Raw genomic sequence first — 18,160 nt, 5'->3', positions numbered from 1 at the left:
AGCATATAAACAAGAGAAATGATAAAAGAGAAATGACAGTGTAAACCTCAAGGTCTAATTCTTACAGACAATGAGAGTTTTCTTTTCCTAACACTGACTTGGGACATCTCCACTCAGAGCCCTATAGAGGCTGTGGATAAATTACATCCCAATTCTGCCAGGTATCACGGTAGGAGCTACCCAAAACTACAAAAGGAGAATCAGTTTAATAGTATAATACTGCAAATCTACCACCATTATAAGAATAACTCTAAAAAACTGCATAAAAACTAATGACTACATAAGGTCTACCCACATATTAAGCAGCTTAATAGCCAGGACTTAAATTAAGACTTGAGACTTTTTCTAGGTATTGCTATTTTTTAAAGGAAAAACAGAGAATATATCTAAAACCTAACACCTTATTTGGACAAGCACAATATTTAATATCACACATATTTCAGTAGCTAAGTAGGTTTTTTTTGCCCTGTCCTTTTCCCCCCTTTTTCTTTTCTATCTCTCGTGTTTTACTATTCTTATGTATCAAACATTCTTGATTTGGGAAAAACTAGTGCTTTACTTTAATTAGAACAAAAAGCACAGAATTAACAGCCCATTAAAATGCACAAGACTAAATGTGGATATATCTGTTTATTTACAGCCTTCAGTATATAAAATTTCAAATAAAAGGATCTATCCAATTGTTATACTTTTTAAAATAAAAATTTTTCCATTCTCTTTTAGGAAAAACTGTAGCATAAATTAACACAGTAGAAAAGTAGCAAAAACAATTACACTTAAAGCAATTTAGAAATTTTTCTCCTTTAGATTAGGAAGCATAGTATGTAATTCTTAACAAAAGATAACAAGAATGAAATACAGACATTTATATCTTATGTTTGTATGCATCATAAAGACAACAAAAAAACAATAAGTTTTAATTTTTCACTAGAGATTAATATAAACATATAAGTAGGAAAAGGCCTCCCTTTATTTTTACTTCAAAATTTTCTTCTATATTCAGCAATAAAAATTTTTACTTTTCAAAAGTATAAGACAGCTGTCAGTAGAAATCTCTCACTTCTTTAACATGTACTTTTTGTTCTACGATACACATCTTAGATATTATTGGTGCATTTTAAAATGAACAATTTAATGCCAAAACCTGAGTTGCTTTTGTAACTAGAGATGACTTAAGGTACCACTGTATCATATCAAATTGCAGCATACATACTGTATTGCCCCGTGCTAGTCTGATATATGCTAGTCGGTACTGCCATGGTAGTGATGTGAGGCAGTGTTCCTTCTTCCCCTGATTTTTCTTCTTCAATCTTGGGAACACCAGGCACATCAGAGGAAAGTTCATTCAGTATTTTTCTAAAATATAATTAAACAATATAAGTAATTAAGGTATATGAATGAGACTCAGAAAAGCTATAAAGGAAGCAGTGGTTTGATGTATAATTATTCTAGCTCTTTGGAAAAGTTACAGTAGTAAACTTGGTTAACTTACCTATAAGAGGGTCTTCGTGAAAGGATTTCTCTACGTTTATGAGAATCAATTACACCTTCTGATCCTGCAGACTCATCTGTCTCTGCAATTGTTGCTACCTGTAATACAAGATTTTCTGAAATGCATCATAAGATATATGATCTTCCTAATTCAAAAAGTGGTGGTTAAGGATCTATATGTGCAGCACTGCGCCAGGTGCTGTGGAAAGTGAGCAAGCAACAGCACACAGTTAACCTGCACTAAAGGAGCTCACGATCTGACTCAGGAAAGGAAACACAGACAGAAACATTTAGGTTGTAAAACAAATGTGTATGGGAAGGAATGGTACAAATACTAAATACCACAGAAATGCAATGATTGGACTGTCAAGTGGAATGTCAGGATCCCAAACCTCAGAGAGCCCTTACAAATCCAGAAAGGAGTAAAGTGAGCGGGCACCAGAGGCAGAAAAAAGCACCCTCAATCTCACTGGTCTTTTCACAGTATCACAGCTGACCTGAGTAGGGTTAAAGGCAGTAGACAGACTGAACGAAGAAAAAAAAATTTTTTTTTTCCTTTTTGTCTTTTTTCGTGTCCGGCAACGGACCGCAACCCTCAGTGTCGCGCCCGTACCGGACCGGGACCGGCAACGGGATCGCAACTCTCGGTGCCGCGCCCGCCCCTCGCTCAGCCAGTGAGCGGGAACCGGTCTGTATGTGGGATCCGAACCCTCGGCGGGAGTGCCACCGCGCTCCCAAGCGGCGCACTGTAGCAGTGCGCCACCAGGCCGGCCCCGAAGAAAAAATATTTAAGTAGATAAATAACTCAGTAAACGAGCCTGGTTGAAGTTAGGGTTTATGTAACAAGGAGTAGATTAGGGCCCTTTATCATAGTAGGTCCTAATGGTCAAAATAAAGAACTCCTCTTTAAAAGAAAGATCAGAGTTTTATGCATGATTTCATTTTTCAAGTTAAGTAATAATACAATGACTTGATTATTAAAGAAAGTCAGAAAATTAAAATAATAAATTTCTACAATAACAGGACTACTGTTAATATACACAGCCATTTAACTTTGAGGGCCTAGAGTAGCTGAGTTTACAAACCTCAGTTTACTTGATATTATCATTACATGGGAATTTGATTTGGGCAGAATCAAAAGAGCTTATTAAAATCAACAATGCAAGTAAGAATATACTTCCTAAAGCACATGGATATGTGTACATATCCACCTACACAAATGACCATGCATCTCTGGTCATGGACACCTCACACATAAGCACACACACCCAATGACCAGAACTTACTGAAAAAAATGTTGCATCAAACAATCATAAATCACCACCAAATATTTATCACTTTACAGGACTTTCACGCATCTGACATATAATCAAAACTACTCCCTTATGTGACATAGGTTATTTTGCCCATTTTAGAAAGGTAAAAACTGAAGTTCACACAGAGAGATAAAGTGAGTTGCCCCATGGTCCAACAGGTAGGAATTCTAGGACAAGATCTACCAGCACTTCTCTCTACACAAAGACAATTAAGCCACTCATTTAATATAATCCAAAAAAAGCCCACTGAATATAAGATAATACTTTCTTCCAATACTAGCTAGGCTAAAACTAAGTAGAAATATCTGCAACCCCATAAAAGTCTTAATACAAAGGAGAAAGCAGACTTTTTTTGTTTCTTAATTAGGGTCAGAAAGAGTTAGAAACTCTTGGAATAAAGGGTTATCACAGGAAGAAAAAAAAAAAGACTGATGAGATTTATTCTTACACTCTTGAGCAACACAAGAAAAGATACTAGTGTTGAAAAGATAACAAAGCTTTTAATGCATGTAGATTCATAATTTCAGAGTTAGAAACTCTTGGAATAAAGGGTTATCACAGGAAGAAAAAAAAAAAGACTGATGAGACTTATTCTTACACTCTTGAGCAACACAAGAAAAGATACTAGTGTTGAAAAGATAACAAAGCTTTTAATGCATGTAGATTCATAATTTTGAATGTCATGTTGCAACCCTCATCCTTATGCTGTGATAAACTCTACTCAAACATGCAAGAAAAGGATCTCCATTTTCCTCACAGACTTTTTTGTTATCAATTAGATTAAAATAATCTCAACATTTAAAGAATAATAGCAAATTGACCTAAAAAGGAAAAGAAATAAATTCAGTAAATAAGAAAAAATATACTTTAAAAATGCATACTTAATACTTTACATCTAGTGATGAAAAAAAATGTTTTACTTTCAAGAAATGTTAAGGATTTATGACCAACCTTGATAATAATAAATAATAAAATACATCTTTGAATCACAACCACAATAATAATCACATCTACAAAAGCCAAGACGACATAAAAACCTAACACCAAAGTGACAATAATATATTACTTTCTAAGGATTATATATACTGAATTTAAAATAAACTTAAATTTCCATCTACTAATGTGAGTATATATGAAAACAGCACCAGTACTATAAGCTTTATAGGACTGTGTTTATCAGACCGCTTCCCCAAAGAACTCTCAAAATGTTTCTAAGCACCCCTGTTGAGCTTTGCTAAATAAATCTGAGTTTGAGCACAGAACAACTTGAAGACGACATAAATTGCTCATCTAGCAATTACTCATTCTGCAAATTAAGAGCTGACAACAAAACTGCAACTGTTAAGTCAAATCTCTGTACCTAGCAGGGCACAATGTACTTCACATGTAAAACAGAAATTCTCCCAAATATCTGACATAAAGATTTGAGCATAAAAGCTACACATGGAAAAATGATGATAAACGAATTAGTAAAAGAAAAAAAAAAAAAACACCTCAAGAAGGTCAAAGACAAATCATCCAGGAAGGAAGCTAACCTGAACAGTTTGTATTTGTGGTGACTGAATAACAGATGGCTGTGGTGTCTGAATTACTCCCCAGACATGTACAGTTTGACCTGAAGGTAACTGCACTAGAGTTACAGCTGGGGAGCCTCTTCTGGTGCCTGATCCAGCTACAGAAACCTGCAAAAATGATCATCATTGTCATCATTGAGGACTAAATCTGGACCTTTTTTTGTTATTTTTGTTTATTTTTAAGAAATACCACTCACATAACCCAAGGTCAAGGGTTCAGATCCCTGTACGGGCTAGCCACTAAAAAAACCAAAAAACAAAAAAGAAATACCATTCACTATTATGACTAGCCTTATTCTCTTTTTTCCCCTGCCTCTAAGAAATGCTAAACAAGCTGGGGGTACTTACCATTAGGAGGTAGTTACTGTCCTGGAACAGTCATTCTCTGATGTGATAGATATTAAAGAACCCATGGTCCTCACTTTCGGTGCCCATGCTTCAGTGGCTAAGAATGTCCCAAGCACAAAGTTCTAAGGCAGTTAAACTACCTCACTACGACCTCATGATTACTATCAGTGAAGGCTTTTTTAGGCCAGAGTATAAACTATCCTCTCTATCTTCTTAAGAGAAATTGGAGATAGAACTTACATAGGTTGAATTATTTTTTACATGAAATGTTTGACATAATGATATTCTGATATTCCTCCAGATGCAAGCTGATGCCTTGTCTCTATACTGATAAAAACTGCAGTTACTTTTATAACCCCATAACTGCAAAAAAAAAAAAAAAAAAAAAAAAAAAAAACACAGGCCAAAGAAATTCCAGGACCTTTCAAGCCCTTTGTGTCTCTGACCAGAGAAAGGTCATGCCTTGGAGCTGGTATGGCCCCCTGACACTCTTCCTCCCCCCTAGCTCAGGCATCCAGAGAGGGCCAGAGCTGTCACTTCTCTTTGAGCAGAGAGAAGAGAGAATAGTCATGTCCCAGCTACTCAGAGTGCTTTCAACCGAGATCCCTACCAGCAAAAACAATACACCCAGTCCCCTGACTCAAAACCTGCCAAGTTTTCTAATGAGTAAACATCTCTGTCCTATACACCAGTGCAATTTTAGAAACTTTGCCTCATTTTATTAAGATTCGATATTCATTATGACTTACTCAAAACAGTCAAAGACCTTGGAAATGAAATAAGCCACTAGTTTCTATTATGAGTAGTAATAATACTGCAGGAGCTAAAACAATTTCTGAAGGAAGCCTCTGTGTGTGACCTCACTTTAAGGAACACCAATGATTTCCAACCTACTTATACTTTAAAAGAAATATTTGAAACTGGATTTATAACAAATAACCATAAAATGTATTTACATTGTCATAGAAATAAACTTATCTGGCTATCTAAAAGTTAAAAATCTTTTATCCATGCAAGAGAACCTATGTGTTGAGCATTGTACTAGGTGTACAATGGTAGGTGTACTAGGGTAGAAAGTAGATTGATAAAACTAACAATTGAGAAACAATAGCACACCAACGGTATAGAACTAATTGCTCCATTTTACAGGTCATGAATATCACAGGAGTACAGAATAGAAAGAACAGTATGGGCTTGAACAATAGGCGAAGGCTTTGTGTAGAACCCAGAGCTTGAGCCGGACCTCGATCTGATCCTGGATAACAGCTGGACAGAAGGTAAGAAACCAGCGTAGAGGCAACCAATATGCAGCCCAAAGGGCAAATTCAGTCTCCCCACACCTAGAGAATCATTATCCACCTTGGGTTGTAAGAGAAAAGAGAAATGTCATCCTCTATGGAACCAGCGGATAGAACCGCAAGTTAAAAAAACACTGTATTTGCTTTACAAATGTTCCAGCACATAATTTGTATTAATTATAAAAAGGCATCCACCTCTGTGTTGACTACCAAAAGACACACCTTTCCTCAAACGTTTTAGTGTCAGGACACCTTTACACTCTTAAAAATTACTGATGACCTTCTTTGAGGTGATTTATGTCCAATAAAGTGCTGATAAACATTTAATAACCACGTCTTGGGAAGGGACAGCTCTGATTTGTAGCTTTTGCCGATTTCTGTGATGTAAATATTCCCACTATGAATGACTTCAAGCTACCAACAGATGACACTGGACACAAAGTTGAAAAAAGATACACACCATCACTAGCCATCACAAACCCAGGAAGAGCCAGCTTCAGGACACCACTGGTTACATCTAGTTCTATTTACCATATTAGAAATTAAAATACTTATTAACTAATTTAAAAATCACAATAATAAATCCATTACATGCTAACAAAAATGACATTTTATGAAAAATAATTACATTTTCCAACACAAACAAAAAATATTTAATGAGAATAACACACTGCTTTACATTTTTATGAATTCTTTAAACATCTGGTTTAATTGAAGACAGTTGATTCTCATATCTGCTTCTGCACTCAATCTGCAGTTTTAGTTAGTATGTGAAAAAAATCTGGGCCTCAAATAGATATGTGATTAGAAAAGGGAGGAGTATTATAATAGCTTTTTCAGAAAAACATGGATACTCTTATTGATACTACACCAAAGCTCAACAAGTCGCTGTTTCTTAAAGGTTATTTGCAACTTGGAATCTGAAACCATATCAGTTACATTAAAGTCCATTGATTTATTTTGTACTTTGCCTGGATCTTTTGGCAAGATTTTGTAACTTCATGCAGTAGTCATTTGGGAAATACTGGCTCACTGAATTAAGCATCTTCCAAATTCTGACACACTTCATGAAATATAATCAAAAATTATATTCATTAAACCACCAACCTCATCAGAAAACTCTATATTGTCAAGTTCACAATGGCAGATGCAGGTTTTCCAAAATTCAAAATTTCTGCTTAAAAGCTTGAATTTTATCATTGATAACAAACACTGTCAGTTGTTTTCCTTGAAATGACAAGCTCAAGCTCACTACATTTGTTTTGGAGAAAATGTTTTCAAGTTTGAATAATAGTTTGGCTGCTAGCTATTCTTTTGAGAAAAATGTTGTCCTGTGGGGAAAAAACCCAGCTAGTTCATCTTACCACTCTAACAATAGCACAAGTGCTTTTCCTCGAGAACACCACCAGTCTTCAGTACACACAAGTGCTTTCTGCAAACATTCCACTTCATGACACAGAATATTAAAACAACATGTACTCAAGGGCTGAGATTTAATGCAACTGATAATTTTTACTGCTTCATCAAGGATGTTCTTAAGTGAAACACTTTTTTATTAACTGCAAGTGAATGGTAGTGAAAAATATAATGACTGATAGTACAGTTTGGTGCCGCTGACTTGATTTGAGCTAAGGCACTGACAGTTTACCACCCACTGGTTTTGTACCATCAGTGCAAATGTCAATACAGAGAAAAAGGAAAGTAACATCTTAGCATTATTGTAAAAACAGTTTTGTCCCAGCAAACCTCCTATAAGTCTCCTCAGAGTCTCCCCCAGGGTCCTGCGCACCACACTTTGAAAACTACCGCTCTAGACTACTGTAGCCCCTACACCCTGGCTTTCAGTTTGAAAAGCAGAATGCTGAGACAGGCTGACAACCTAGGTTTCTAAACCTAGCCTAGGTTTAAAGCAACCACAGGGCAACCAGGTGGAAATGTTTATTTAACATGGAAAGAGAGTTATGAGACTGATTATTGGGCTAGAGCTTAGACAGGAAATAAAGATCTGAGTAATAGTGACAAAGAGCAATCTATAAAGAGTATTATAATTACTTTATTCATGAGGTACAAATAAGGTTCTAAAGAACCTCTGGAAACACAAGGGAATCAGTTAAAAGTCTTTCCTAAAAGACACTACTCTTACAGGGAGACAAATGAAAGTTCACTTGAACTATATGCATACTGCCAATCGAAATAGAGAATTCTTTCTTATAAACATCAAATATTCATTCCAAGACTTCTTTAAGAGCAAAAATTTCAGGGACTGGCCTGTTAGCTTAAAAGCAAAAATTTCAGGGACTGTCCTGTTAGCTCAGTTGGTTAGAGCGTGGTGCTGATAATACCAAAGTCCAAGGTTCAATCCCTATACCAGCCAGCCTCCAAAACAAACAAATAAATAAATAATGAAAGTGAAAATTTCATAGAAACATATCCTATTTATGAATTAATTTGTTCTTTTATCCACTCAACAAATATTTACTGGGAGCCTGCCATGGACCAGTCCAGACAGTAGAAATGTAGCAGGGAACAAGAAAAGTCCCTGCCTTCCTACATCAGAAGGAGACAGAAAATAGATGAAGAAATACATACACAATTTTGGGTAGTACTCAATTCTTAAAAGAAAAATAAAGCAGGGTAAAGGTTAGAGAATTACAAAGAAGGCTGGGGATGGAAGGAGGCCACCTGTGGAAAGCTTCTCAGAGGAGAAAACGGATTGTGCAAGAAGCCTAAAAGAAAGGGAGGGGGTCACAGGAAGACCTATGAATATATTCATCACATTCCAAGAACCAAGTAGGTGACTGCTCAAAAAACAAATATTTCATAATTTTTAAATCTCTTTTTATGAGGTATTTTATACCTCTTTTTATGAGGTATTTTGAAAGTGTGTAAAATGAACTCATAGTAGACATAATTTACCTCTTTTTCCAGATCCCCTGAAGAATAATCTTCTATAGGATGCCTGAAACATAGATTACGCTGATGCCACCACATCCACCAAAAACCCCACTATAGACAGTAGTTAATCTGAAATAAGTTAAGATGATGCAATTGACAGCCTCACTTGGCTTTGCAATTAAAAGAAAATCCTAATAATGACACATAACTGTGAAAACCTCACAATGTTGTAATATAGCATTTGATTAGCACCTAGTAGACTAGCTCCAATCCACAGCAAGGTTCCCTTATGATGGGGTTTATGATGTCACAGTACAGCTGTAAATGTCACAGAGCTACTGGGCCTGCATTCAAGACAGCTAATAAAGGATTTTAAAAATGTGAATTCACAATATAGCAGATTGCTCTATCAACTCTGCTGCCTGAGAAATCAAGTCTCTATTATCTAATTTCTAGGACTATAATGAAAATCCATCAAAAATTTAAGCACGAAGTCGAAAACTATCTTGATTTCTCTGTATTAAGACAGGATTCTCAAGTGTCTCTTCTATGGAAGAAAAAAAGTGTTTAAAGAATATTTCGAATATTTTAAGGTTGAAAACAGAAAATAAGAATATTATAAATTGAACATTTGCATAAATATGCAAAATATTTTACTTTTTTAAGACTCGTATTTGGTTGTGCTAAATGAAGACAAACACAAAATGAAAACTGTAGAGTTGGTCTTCATTTTGGTATCTTGAGTAACTTCCTTCCCGTTTTTTTTTTTTTTTTAAATAATGTGGCTAAAAAATTGCAAAATCAATGGAGTTAAATTTTACTTGATTTTACATTGAGAATATCAATTGAAAATATTTGTTAAAAATAGATTATCCAAGTAAGACTAATATTTTTATATCTACTATCTGTTAAAATTCTAAAGAGATGTTGTTACCTCAAATCATTTTTGTGTGTGTATGGCATAAACAAATAACATCTGAAATCTATAATGTGAATATAACAGGGGGAAAGGGATCACTGTTTCTGGTATTATAAATATAAATAGCCAGATTTTATGTCTCTAAAAAATTCACCTTTTGAAGCCAAAGCAGATATCAGAATCAAGCCATTCATAATTGAACAGGAGAGGTTTAGAGTCTATTTTGATAATACTTACAAGTAAGAAGTTAAATTAAAATTAGGGTTCTTTATCATCTGACAAACCATGGTCTAGCTAATCGTTTTTCTTTTTTCCCAGTTAATCCTTAAAGTGTCTTTGAATTTCCTATTTATAATATTCAGAGCATCATTTTATATTCTAATGAACATGAGATGTGTTTCATTTATTATATTTTAAAAGTACTACAAAACTAAATCTAATCTTTATAGAAGTCAAAACTCTTTTAACTCTAGAACTTTTAAAAGTCAATCTTGTATTTGGATTGAAACTAATCATAATTTATTAGCCAAATGTATTTCAAAGTATTAAATGCACGCAGAGAAATAAGTTGCAGAGAGATCATAAGCCAAAAAAAGGCTTTTATGCAGCAGATACTTTATAAGGGCAAACAGTAGATATTAAAACTGTTCTTAATAGTACAGATAATTTCTAACAATGAATAGGAAATGTATAAGCCAAAAGTCAGAAACCACAAAATGAATGCCTAAAAAATCACTTATCCAAAATTTCATGTTAATCTTTATTTCTGACCTAAATCAACTCTTTATAGGATCATCTATGAAGCAAACTGCAATTAATTTGAATTATTCTATCATTATTTCTTCTACCAATCACTTGGTATACATCTAAAGAGAACTGACTTGGCAAAAACAACCTTAAAAAACTGTAATAACAAAATGTAATATATACATACAACAGAATATTATTCAGCCTAAAAAAAAGAAAATCCTGGGCCAGCCCGGTGGCGCACTGCTACAGCGCGCCACTTGGGAGTGTGGTGGCGCTCCCGCCGAGGGTTCGGATCCCACATACAGACCGGTTCCCGCTCACTGGCTGAGCGAGGTGTGGGAGCAACACCAAGGGTTGAGATCCTGTTGCTGGTCCCGGTCCGGTACGGGCGCGACACTGAGGGTTGCGATCCGTTGCCAGACACGAAAAAAGAGACAAAAAGGAAAAAAAAAAAAGAAAATCCTGACACATGCTACAACATGGATGAACCTTGAAGACATTATGCTAAGTTAAATAAGACAGTCACAAAAAGCAAATACTGTAGAAGTCCACTTATAGGAGGTATCTAGTTAAATTCATAGAAAGAAAGAATGGTAGTTATCAGAGGCCGGGGGAAAGAAGAAAAGCAAAGGAGTTGTTTAATGGGTACAGAGTTTCAGATGTGCAAGATAAAGTTCTAGAGATCTGTTTCACTACAATGTGAAGTGTTTCACAACAGTGCTAAGGTGTACACCTAAAAATGGTTAAGATGGTAAATTTTATGTTAGGTGTTTTTTACCATACACACACAAAAATAGTAATGACAATAGCCCCAAATCTGGTGGATGTGATAATTAACTAGCTTCTCACAAAGAAAACATTCAACAAACTGATTTTACAAATGGCAATAAGACTGATTTCCTCATCATCTTAAAAGATATAATTCTAAAGCTCTGGACATTCTTGTACTCCTGGCCCCAGAGTTACAGTTCAACAGACAGCATGGCTATTAATGCCAGGAATTATATGGAAACAATTACTAATGCACCAAAATGGATAAACTTTAAATTTTCTATGCTCTTCATACACCCAAGGTCAGAAGTTGAATTAGGATCTAAATATGAAACTATCTTCTCTGCCATTGAATAAAGGAGTGACAATATATATGTATGTGTGCAATAGTTTCTGTGTATATAGTATGCATACACAAATAAAGTGCTACATAGTAACTATTTATTACTATTGGTTCACTATGAATTTTCCTAAGTCATGCTCTCTGAAATTGTCTGGTACAACACTGAGTATCTGTGTATTACAGATGAGTGGTTAATGAAATCTAAAGCCACATTGCCTGGATCAAATCTTGGCTGTGTGTGATCTGAGACAAGTTATTCAGACTCTCTGTGCCTTATTTTCCTCAACTGCAAATGAGAATGAGGACAGTACCTTTCTACAGGGTTGCTGTGAAGATGTGTATAAAGCGCCTGGCACATAACAAGTATTCAATAAATGCTAACTTTTGTTATTTTTATTATCGTTATATTTAATTTAAATAATTTGGTCAAGAAAGTAGAGCTTAAATAATATACATGTCTATTAAACCCTGTTATTTGAAAGGATTAACATTTTTTAAAAAATCTTCCCCAAAATGGAGGCAAGGAAAGAACAAAGCAAGGATTTACATGAAAGTAAAATCAAAATCTGAATCAGTGAAAAAACACGGCAAGACCAAATTGCATCCTCAAGTTTTTTCAGTTCCAGTCCAATGGAAGGAGTTCATAAATAGTAAATTCTATGCACTTAAAAAAACATTCTTGATAAAATTTGGTCTTACCATGAAATCTGAGATACAATTATAAATTATATTTTAGATTTTCAGGGCCAAAACAACCTGAAGGAACTTAATAAAATGTTTTAAAATACCTGAAAGAAATCTAAAGTACCTAAATATAGGAACATAAAACATATAATTTTAAACAAGTTCATGACATCATATTGGGAGAACTTTGCTCATAAAACAACTATAAATGAGCTTTTCTTCTCTATACCCTCTGGAGGTCTATTCAGCACAGTAAGCACATTTATGTAGTTTATGTTACTTTAGAATGGATTCCTAAAATAACATATTTTTAAACCCCCATAGGCCTAATTATTACCATTTTAAGATTAAGGCAAGTTACTATAATGATAAAAGCAAGCATTTATTGCACATTGACTATGTGCCAAGCACTGTGCTTATGTTTCACATAAATCATCTTAATTAATTTAATCTATAAAATTAATTAGTATTTTCAACTTTTTTAGGTAAAGAAAGCAAATATCAAATAATTCAGTCTTGGGCTGGCCAGTTAGCTCAGTTTGTTAGAGTGTGGTGTTATAACACCAAGGTCAAGGGTTCAGATCCCCATACTGGGCCAACTGCCAAAAAAAACCAAAAACAAAAACAAATAATGATAATTCTGTCTTAATAGTTTAAAACAATGTATAAAAATTAAAATGTTATATCTCTAGTATTAAAATATAGTACTAAAATATTTCACACAACTACTTTTAAGTAAACAAACTAAATTTAATTCAAACTGAGTATGCATGTATAAATTAGAGCTTCTTTTTCCTTATACCAGGTGCAAAGCAGTAAACAAGCCCATAGAAAAGAACGAGAAAGCTCTAAGGATAAAAGACCTGGGAGACCAACTTACACTGGCAGTACCTACCATGGTATATTAATATATCCAATAGCAAATATATACCCATCATTATTATTATACATTACTATTATTTTGAATTTGATTTTGCTTTCTGGTGGCCATGATTTGCTGGTACCCTAAGCAAGTGTTTAATCTGTCAACTAGGTAAATTAGCACAGGTGGTTGCAAAAACAAAGAAAAATCAAATTTGCTGCAAGTGACCTTTCCTGTGGTCTGAAGCAGTCTGTTTATGAGTTTAGATTCTGGACTCCTTTTTTGTAAAGGATGAGAGCCACTCCCTAGAGAGGGTGTTTCACACCAACAGGCAGAAAGACTCACAGCAAAGGTGAAATGAACTAGAAAAACATATGGAGGCTGGAGATGTACGTTTTTTTTCTTTAAAAAATTTTTTTAATTTGCAGATAAAATTTTATGTATTTATTGTGTACAACATAATGTTTTGGAATATATATACATTGTGGAATAGTTAAATCTAGCTAATTAACAAATGCATTACCTCACATAGATATTATTTTTGCAAAAACATAATACATCACCATTAACTATAATCACCAAGCTGTACAACAGATCTCTTGAATTTATTCCTCTAACTGTAACTATATATCCTTTGATCAACATCTAACCATCTCCCCACCCCTAGCCCCCCTAGCCTCTGGTAACCACCATTTTATTCTCTACTTCTATGAGATCAACTTTTTTAGATTCTACGAGTGAGATAATGCAGTATTTGTCTTTCTGTGCTTAAAATATTTCACTTAACATAATGTCCTCTAGGTTCATCCACATTGTTGCAAATGACAGGATTTTCTTTTTGATGGCTGAATAGCATTCCATTGGGTATATATACCACATTTTCTTTATCCATTCATCCGTTGGTGGACGCTTGTTTTATTCCACATCTTGACTACTATCAATAGTGCTGCAATGAACATGGAAGTGCGGATATCTCTTTGACATACTGATTTCAATTCCTTTGGATACATACCCAGTAGTGAGAATGCTGGATCACATGGTAATTCTATTTTTGAGTTTTTGAGAAACCTCCATACTGTTTTCCATAATGGCTGTATTAATTTACATTCCCATCAACAGTGTTTAAAGGAAGATTCCCTTTTCTCCACATTCTCACCAACACACCTTTTATCTTTTTGATAACATTCATTCTAACAGGAATAAGGTAATATCTTATTGTGGTTCTGATTTGCGTTTCTCTAATGACTGAGCACTCTTTCATATACCTGTTGGTCATTTGTATGTCTTCCTTTGAGAAATGTCTATTCAGGTCTTTTGCCCATTTTTTAATAGAGATATTTTTCTTGCCATTGAATTCTTTGAGTTCCTTATCTGTTTTGGATATCAACCCCTTATCAGATGTACGGTTTGCAAATATCTTCTCCCATTCTGTAGGTTGTCTCTTCACTGTTGACTGTTTCCTTTGCTGTGCATGAGTTTTTATTTTGATGCAATCCAATTTATCTTTTTGCTTGTGTTGACTTTGCTATTGAGGTCATATCCAAAAAATCATCACCTAGATCAATGTCATGGAGCTTTTCCCATAGGTTTTCTTCTAGTAGTTTCATAGTTTTGGGTCTTACATTTGACTCTGTAATCCATTTTGAGTTGATTTTTGTATATGATGAGAGATAAGGGTCTAATTTTGTTCTTCTGCATGTGAATATTCAGTTTTACCACACCATTTATTGAAGAGACCGTCCTTTCCCCAATGTGTGTTCTTGGTACCTTTGTCAAAAATCAGTTGACTATAAATGCATGGATTTATTTTTGGGCTCTCTCTTTTGTTCCATTGGTCTACGTGTCTGTTTTTATTCCAGATATGACCTTGCCGTTTTCGTTACTATAGCTTGGTGATATATTTTGAAATCAGGTAGTGTGATGCTTCCAGCTTTATTTTTTTTGCTCAAGATTGCTTTGTCTTTTGGGGGTCTTTTATGATTCCATACAAATTTTAGGATTATTTTTTCTATTTCTGTGAAGAACGTCATTGGTTTTCTGACACAGATGGCATTACATCTGTGGATCACCCTGGGTAGTATGGACATTTTAACAATATTAATTCTTCCAATCCATGAACACAGAATCTTTCCATCTATTTGTATCTTCTTCAATTTCTTTCATCAATTTTTCGTTTTCCTTGTAGAGACTCTTTGCCTCCTTGATTAAATTTATTCCTAAGTATTTTATATTTTTTGTAGCTATTGTGAATGGGATTATTTTCTTGATTTCTTTTTCAGATAGTTCGTTTCTAGTGTATAAAAATGCTACTGATTTTTGTCTTGATTTTATACCCTGCAACTTTACTGAATTCGTTTATCAGTTCTAACAGTTTTTGGTGGAGTTTTTAGGACTTTCTATATTTAAGACCAAGTCATCTGCAAAAAGGGACAATTTGGTTTCCTTCTTTCCAGTTTGGATTCCTTTTATTTCTTTCTCTTGCCTTACTGCTCTGGCTAGGACTTCCAGTACTATGGTGAATAAGAGTGGCAAAAGTGGGCATCCTTGTGTTATTCCAAATCGTTGAGGAAAGCTTTCAACTTTTCCCCATTCAATATGATGTTAGCTGTAGTTTGTTACCTATGGCCTTTATTGTGTTGAGGTACATTCTTTCTGTACCTAATTTGTTGAAAGTTTTCAACATGAAAGGATGTTAAATTTTGTCAAATGATTTTTCTGCATTTATTGAAATGATCATATGGGTTTTGTCCTTCATTCCATTAATGTGATGTATCATGTTTATTGATTTGTGTATGGTGAACCATCCTTGGATCCCTGGGATGAATCCCACTTGATCACAGTGAATGATCTTTTTAATGTGTTGTCAAATTCTGTTTTCTAGAATTTTGTTGGGGATTTTTGCATCTGTGTTCATCAGGGATACAGCCTGTAGTTACCTTTGTCTGTTGTATCCTTACACTTGTTACTTTTAAAAGATTATTATCTGCCAAATGTAAGTGTTTTTCCTTAATTTCTGTTTGCATCACCATCTGATGTTGTCTCTAACTAATACATTCACTACCATAGCCAGGCTCTTCTGTCCTATGACTTTTTGAAAAACTACTGGATTTTTATCTCAAATAGGGCTCAGAAAATTCACATTTCTGAAGAGCACTATGAAGATGATGTCACCACAGTTATTCAATGAAGTGGAAATTGTCCAAAGCCTCTGTGTTTTCCTTTTGTTGTTGTTCATTTTTTGTAGTAAAAAACAAAAAATTTACCATTTAAGAGTAAAGTTGAAGGGCTGGCCCGGTGGCGCACTGCTACAGTGCGCCGCTTGGGAGCGCAGCAGCGCTCCCGCCGAGGGTTCGGATCCCACGTACAGACCGGCCGCTCACCGGCTGAGCGAGGTGTGGGCGTGACACCGAGGGTTGCGATCCCGTTGCCGGTCCCGGTCCGGTACGGGCCCGGCACTGAGGGTTGCGATCCGTTGCCGGTCACGAAAAAAGACAAAAAAGAAAAAGAAAAAAAAAGAGTAAAGTTGAATAGTGTTAAGTAATTCACATTATTGTTAAATAGCTCTGCAGAACTTTTTCATCTTGAAAATCTGAAACTCTATTAAACAATCACTCCCTCTTTCCCCCTTCTCCCAGACTACTCTTTTACTAATAGAAAATCACAGAGAAAGGGTAAAAAGAACTGTGTTTATACTCAGTTATTTTTCTCTTATTGCAAGTGATAAACTACCAATTATTAAAACTAAGAAGAGGAACTTAAATATTAAACAGAGGACCCAGGGAGATGGCTGGTTAGTTCAGATGTTTTTAGTGTGGTGCTGTTAACACCAAGGTCCAGGGTTCTATCCCTATCTATACTGGCCAGTTGTCTAAATAGGTAGGTAGGTAGGTAGGTAGGTAGGTAGGTAGGTAGGTAGATAGATAGATTGATTGATAGATGTAGGTAGGTAGGTAGGTAGGTAGGTAGGTAGGTAGGTAGGTAGGTACTATACTGGCCAGTTGTCTAAATAGGTAGGTAGGTAGGTAGGTAGGTAGGTAGGTAGGTAGATAGATAGATTGATTGATAGATAGACAAATAAATAAATAAAGAGTACTCAAACCTCAAATCTTTAACAATCTCTCAAATAACAAAAAAAGTTTGTTTTTTTATTATAAGTATAAAAATAAAATTTTTCTCTGAAATTTGACTTTGATTGCTTTATACCTCCTGAAATTACATTTGAAACATCAAAATTTATTCAAAGCAAAGTTTTATTACTTGTAATACGCTGAATGGGAAGAAAACATAAGAGTGCATGCACCAAAGACTAACCTTTAAAAAATTATTGTATACAAAATTATCAAAATATGAGTACAGATGTGCAACAAATTCTTGTCTGAGTTGAAAAAATTGGTCACTATTATTAACAGTTCACCAATTACTTTTTAAGGCCCTTGAACCTTCAATTACCTTCAAGAATGAGTTACATTTCAAAGCAGATTTTCTTCAGTTGGTTGACTAAGGAACCACATATAATGCAGACTTAGCATTTTTTGAAAAAAAAATCACTCTCCTACTTTCTCTTCCAACTTTTGTGCATTTTTACAGATAATTCTAAGTGAACAGAAACATTATGTTCAAAAGATAAAATGAGGGCAATAAAAAAGAGCCATGGGAAGAAATACATAAAAAGGGGCAAGAGAGGGAAAATCAACAATAAAATGGAAATTTTTACTGCAAAATCTTAAGAGAAACATCCTTATCCTTCAGTAAGAGTTCCTCAACTAATGGAATTATTATATTGAAGTTAAAAAACAAGAGTCAGTTGGGCCGGCCCGGTGGCGCACTGGATAGTGCGCCGCTTGGGAAGCGCGGCGGCGCTCCCGTCCGAGGGTTCGGATCCCACATACAGACCGGCTCCCGCTCACTG

At 35.0% G+C, this 18,160-nt stretch overlaps 1 protein-coding gene across 21 annotated transcripts in view; it reads right to left on the bottom strand.

Moving 5' to 3' along the window:
- CREM (cAMP responsive element modulator) overlaps nucleotides 1–18,160 on the bottom strand; it is a 78,186-nt gene that overhangs the window by 30,147 nt on the left and 29,879 nt on the right. For 9 of the 21 annotated variants that reach the window (XM_008589061.1, XM_008589062.1, XM_008589048.1 and 6 more), the window contains 2 exons: nucleotides 1,493–1,590; nucleotides 1,214–1,356 (listed from right to left, as the gene is read on the bottom strand). The exons of 1 other annotated variant lie outside the window; for it this stretch is intronic. In XM_008589061.1, the coding sequence (XP_008587283.1) occupies nucleotides 1,214–1,259 (46 nt within the window). In that variant the 5' untranslated portion in view covers nucleotides 1,260–1,356; nucleotides 1,493–1,590. Of the gene's footprint in view, nucleotides 1–1,213; nucleotides 1,357–1,492; nucleotides 1,591–4,342; nucleotides 4,490–4,729; nucleotides 4,837–5,588; nucleotides 5,593–8,943; nucleotides 9,219–18,160 lie in introns of those variants that run through there. 11 more of the 21 variants (XM_008589052.1, XM_008589043.1, XM_008589042.1 and 8 more) reach the window with 4 other exon arrangements.

The sequence above is a fragment of the Galeopterus variegatus genome, unplaced genomic scaffold, assembly GCF_000696425.1.
Source record: "Galeopterus variegatus unplaced genomic scaffold, G_variegatus-3.0.2 Scaffold5176, whole genome shotgun sequence".
NCBI classification, from domain to species: Eukaryota; Metazoa; Chordata; class Mammalia; order Dermoptera; family Cynocephalidae; genus Galeopterus; species Galeopterus variegatus.
This window is presented reverse-complemented; position numbering and strand designations above follow the sequence as displayed.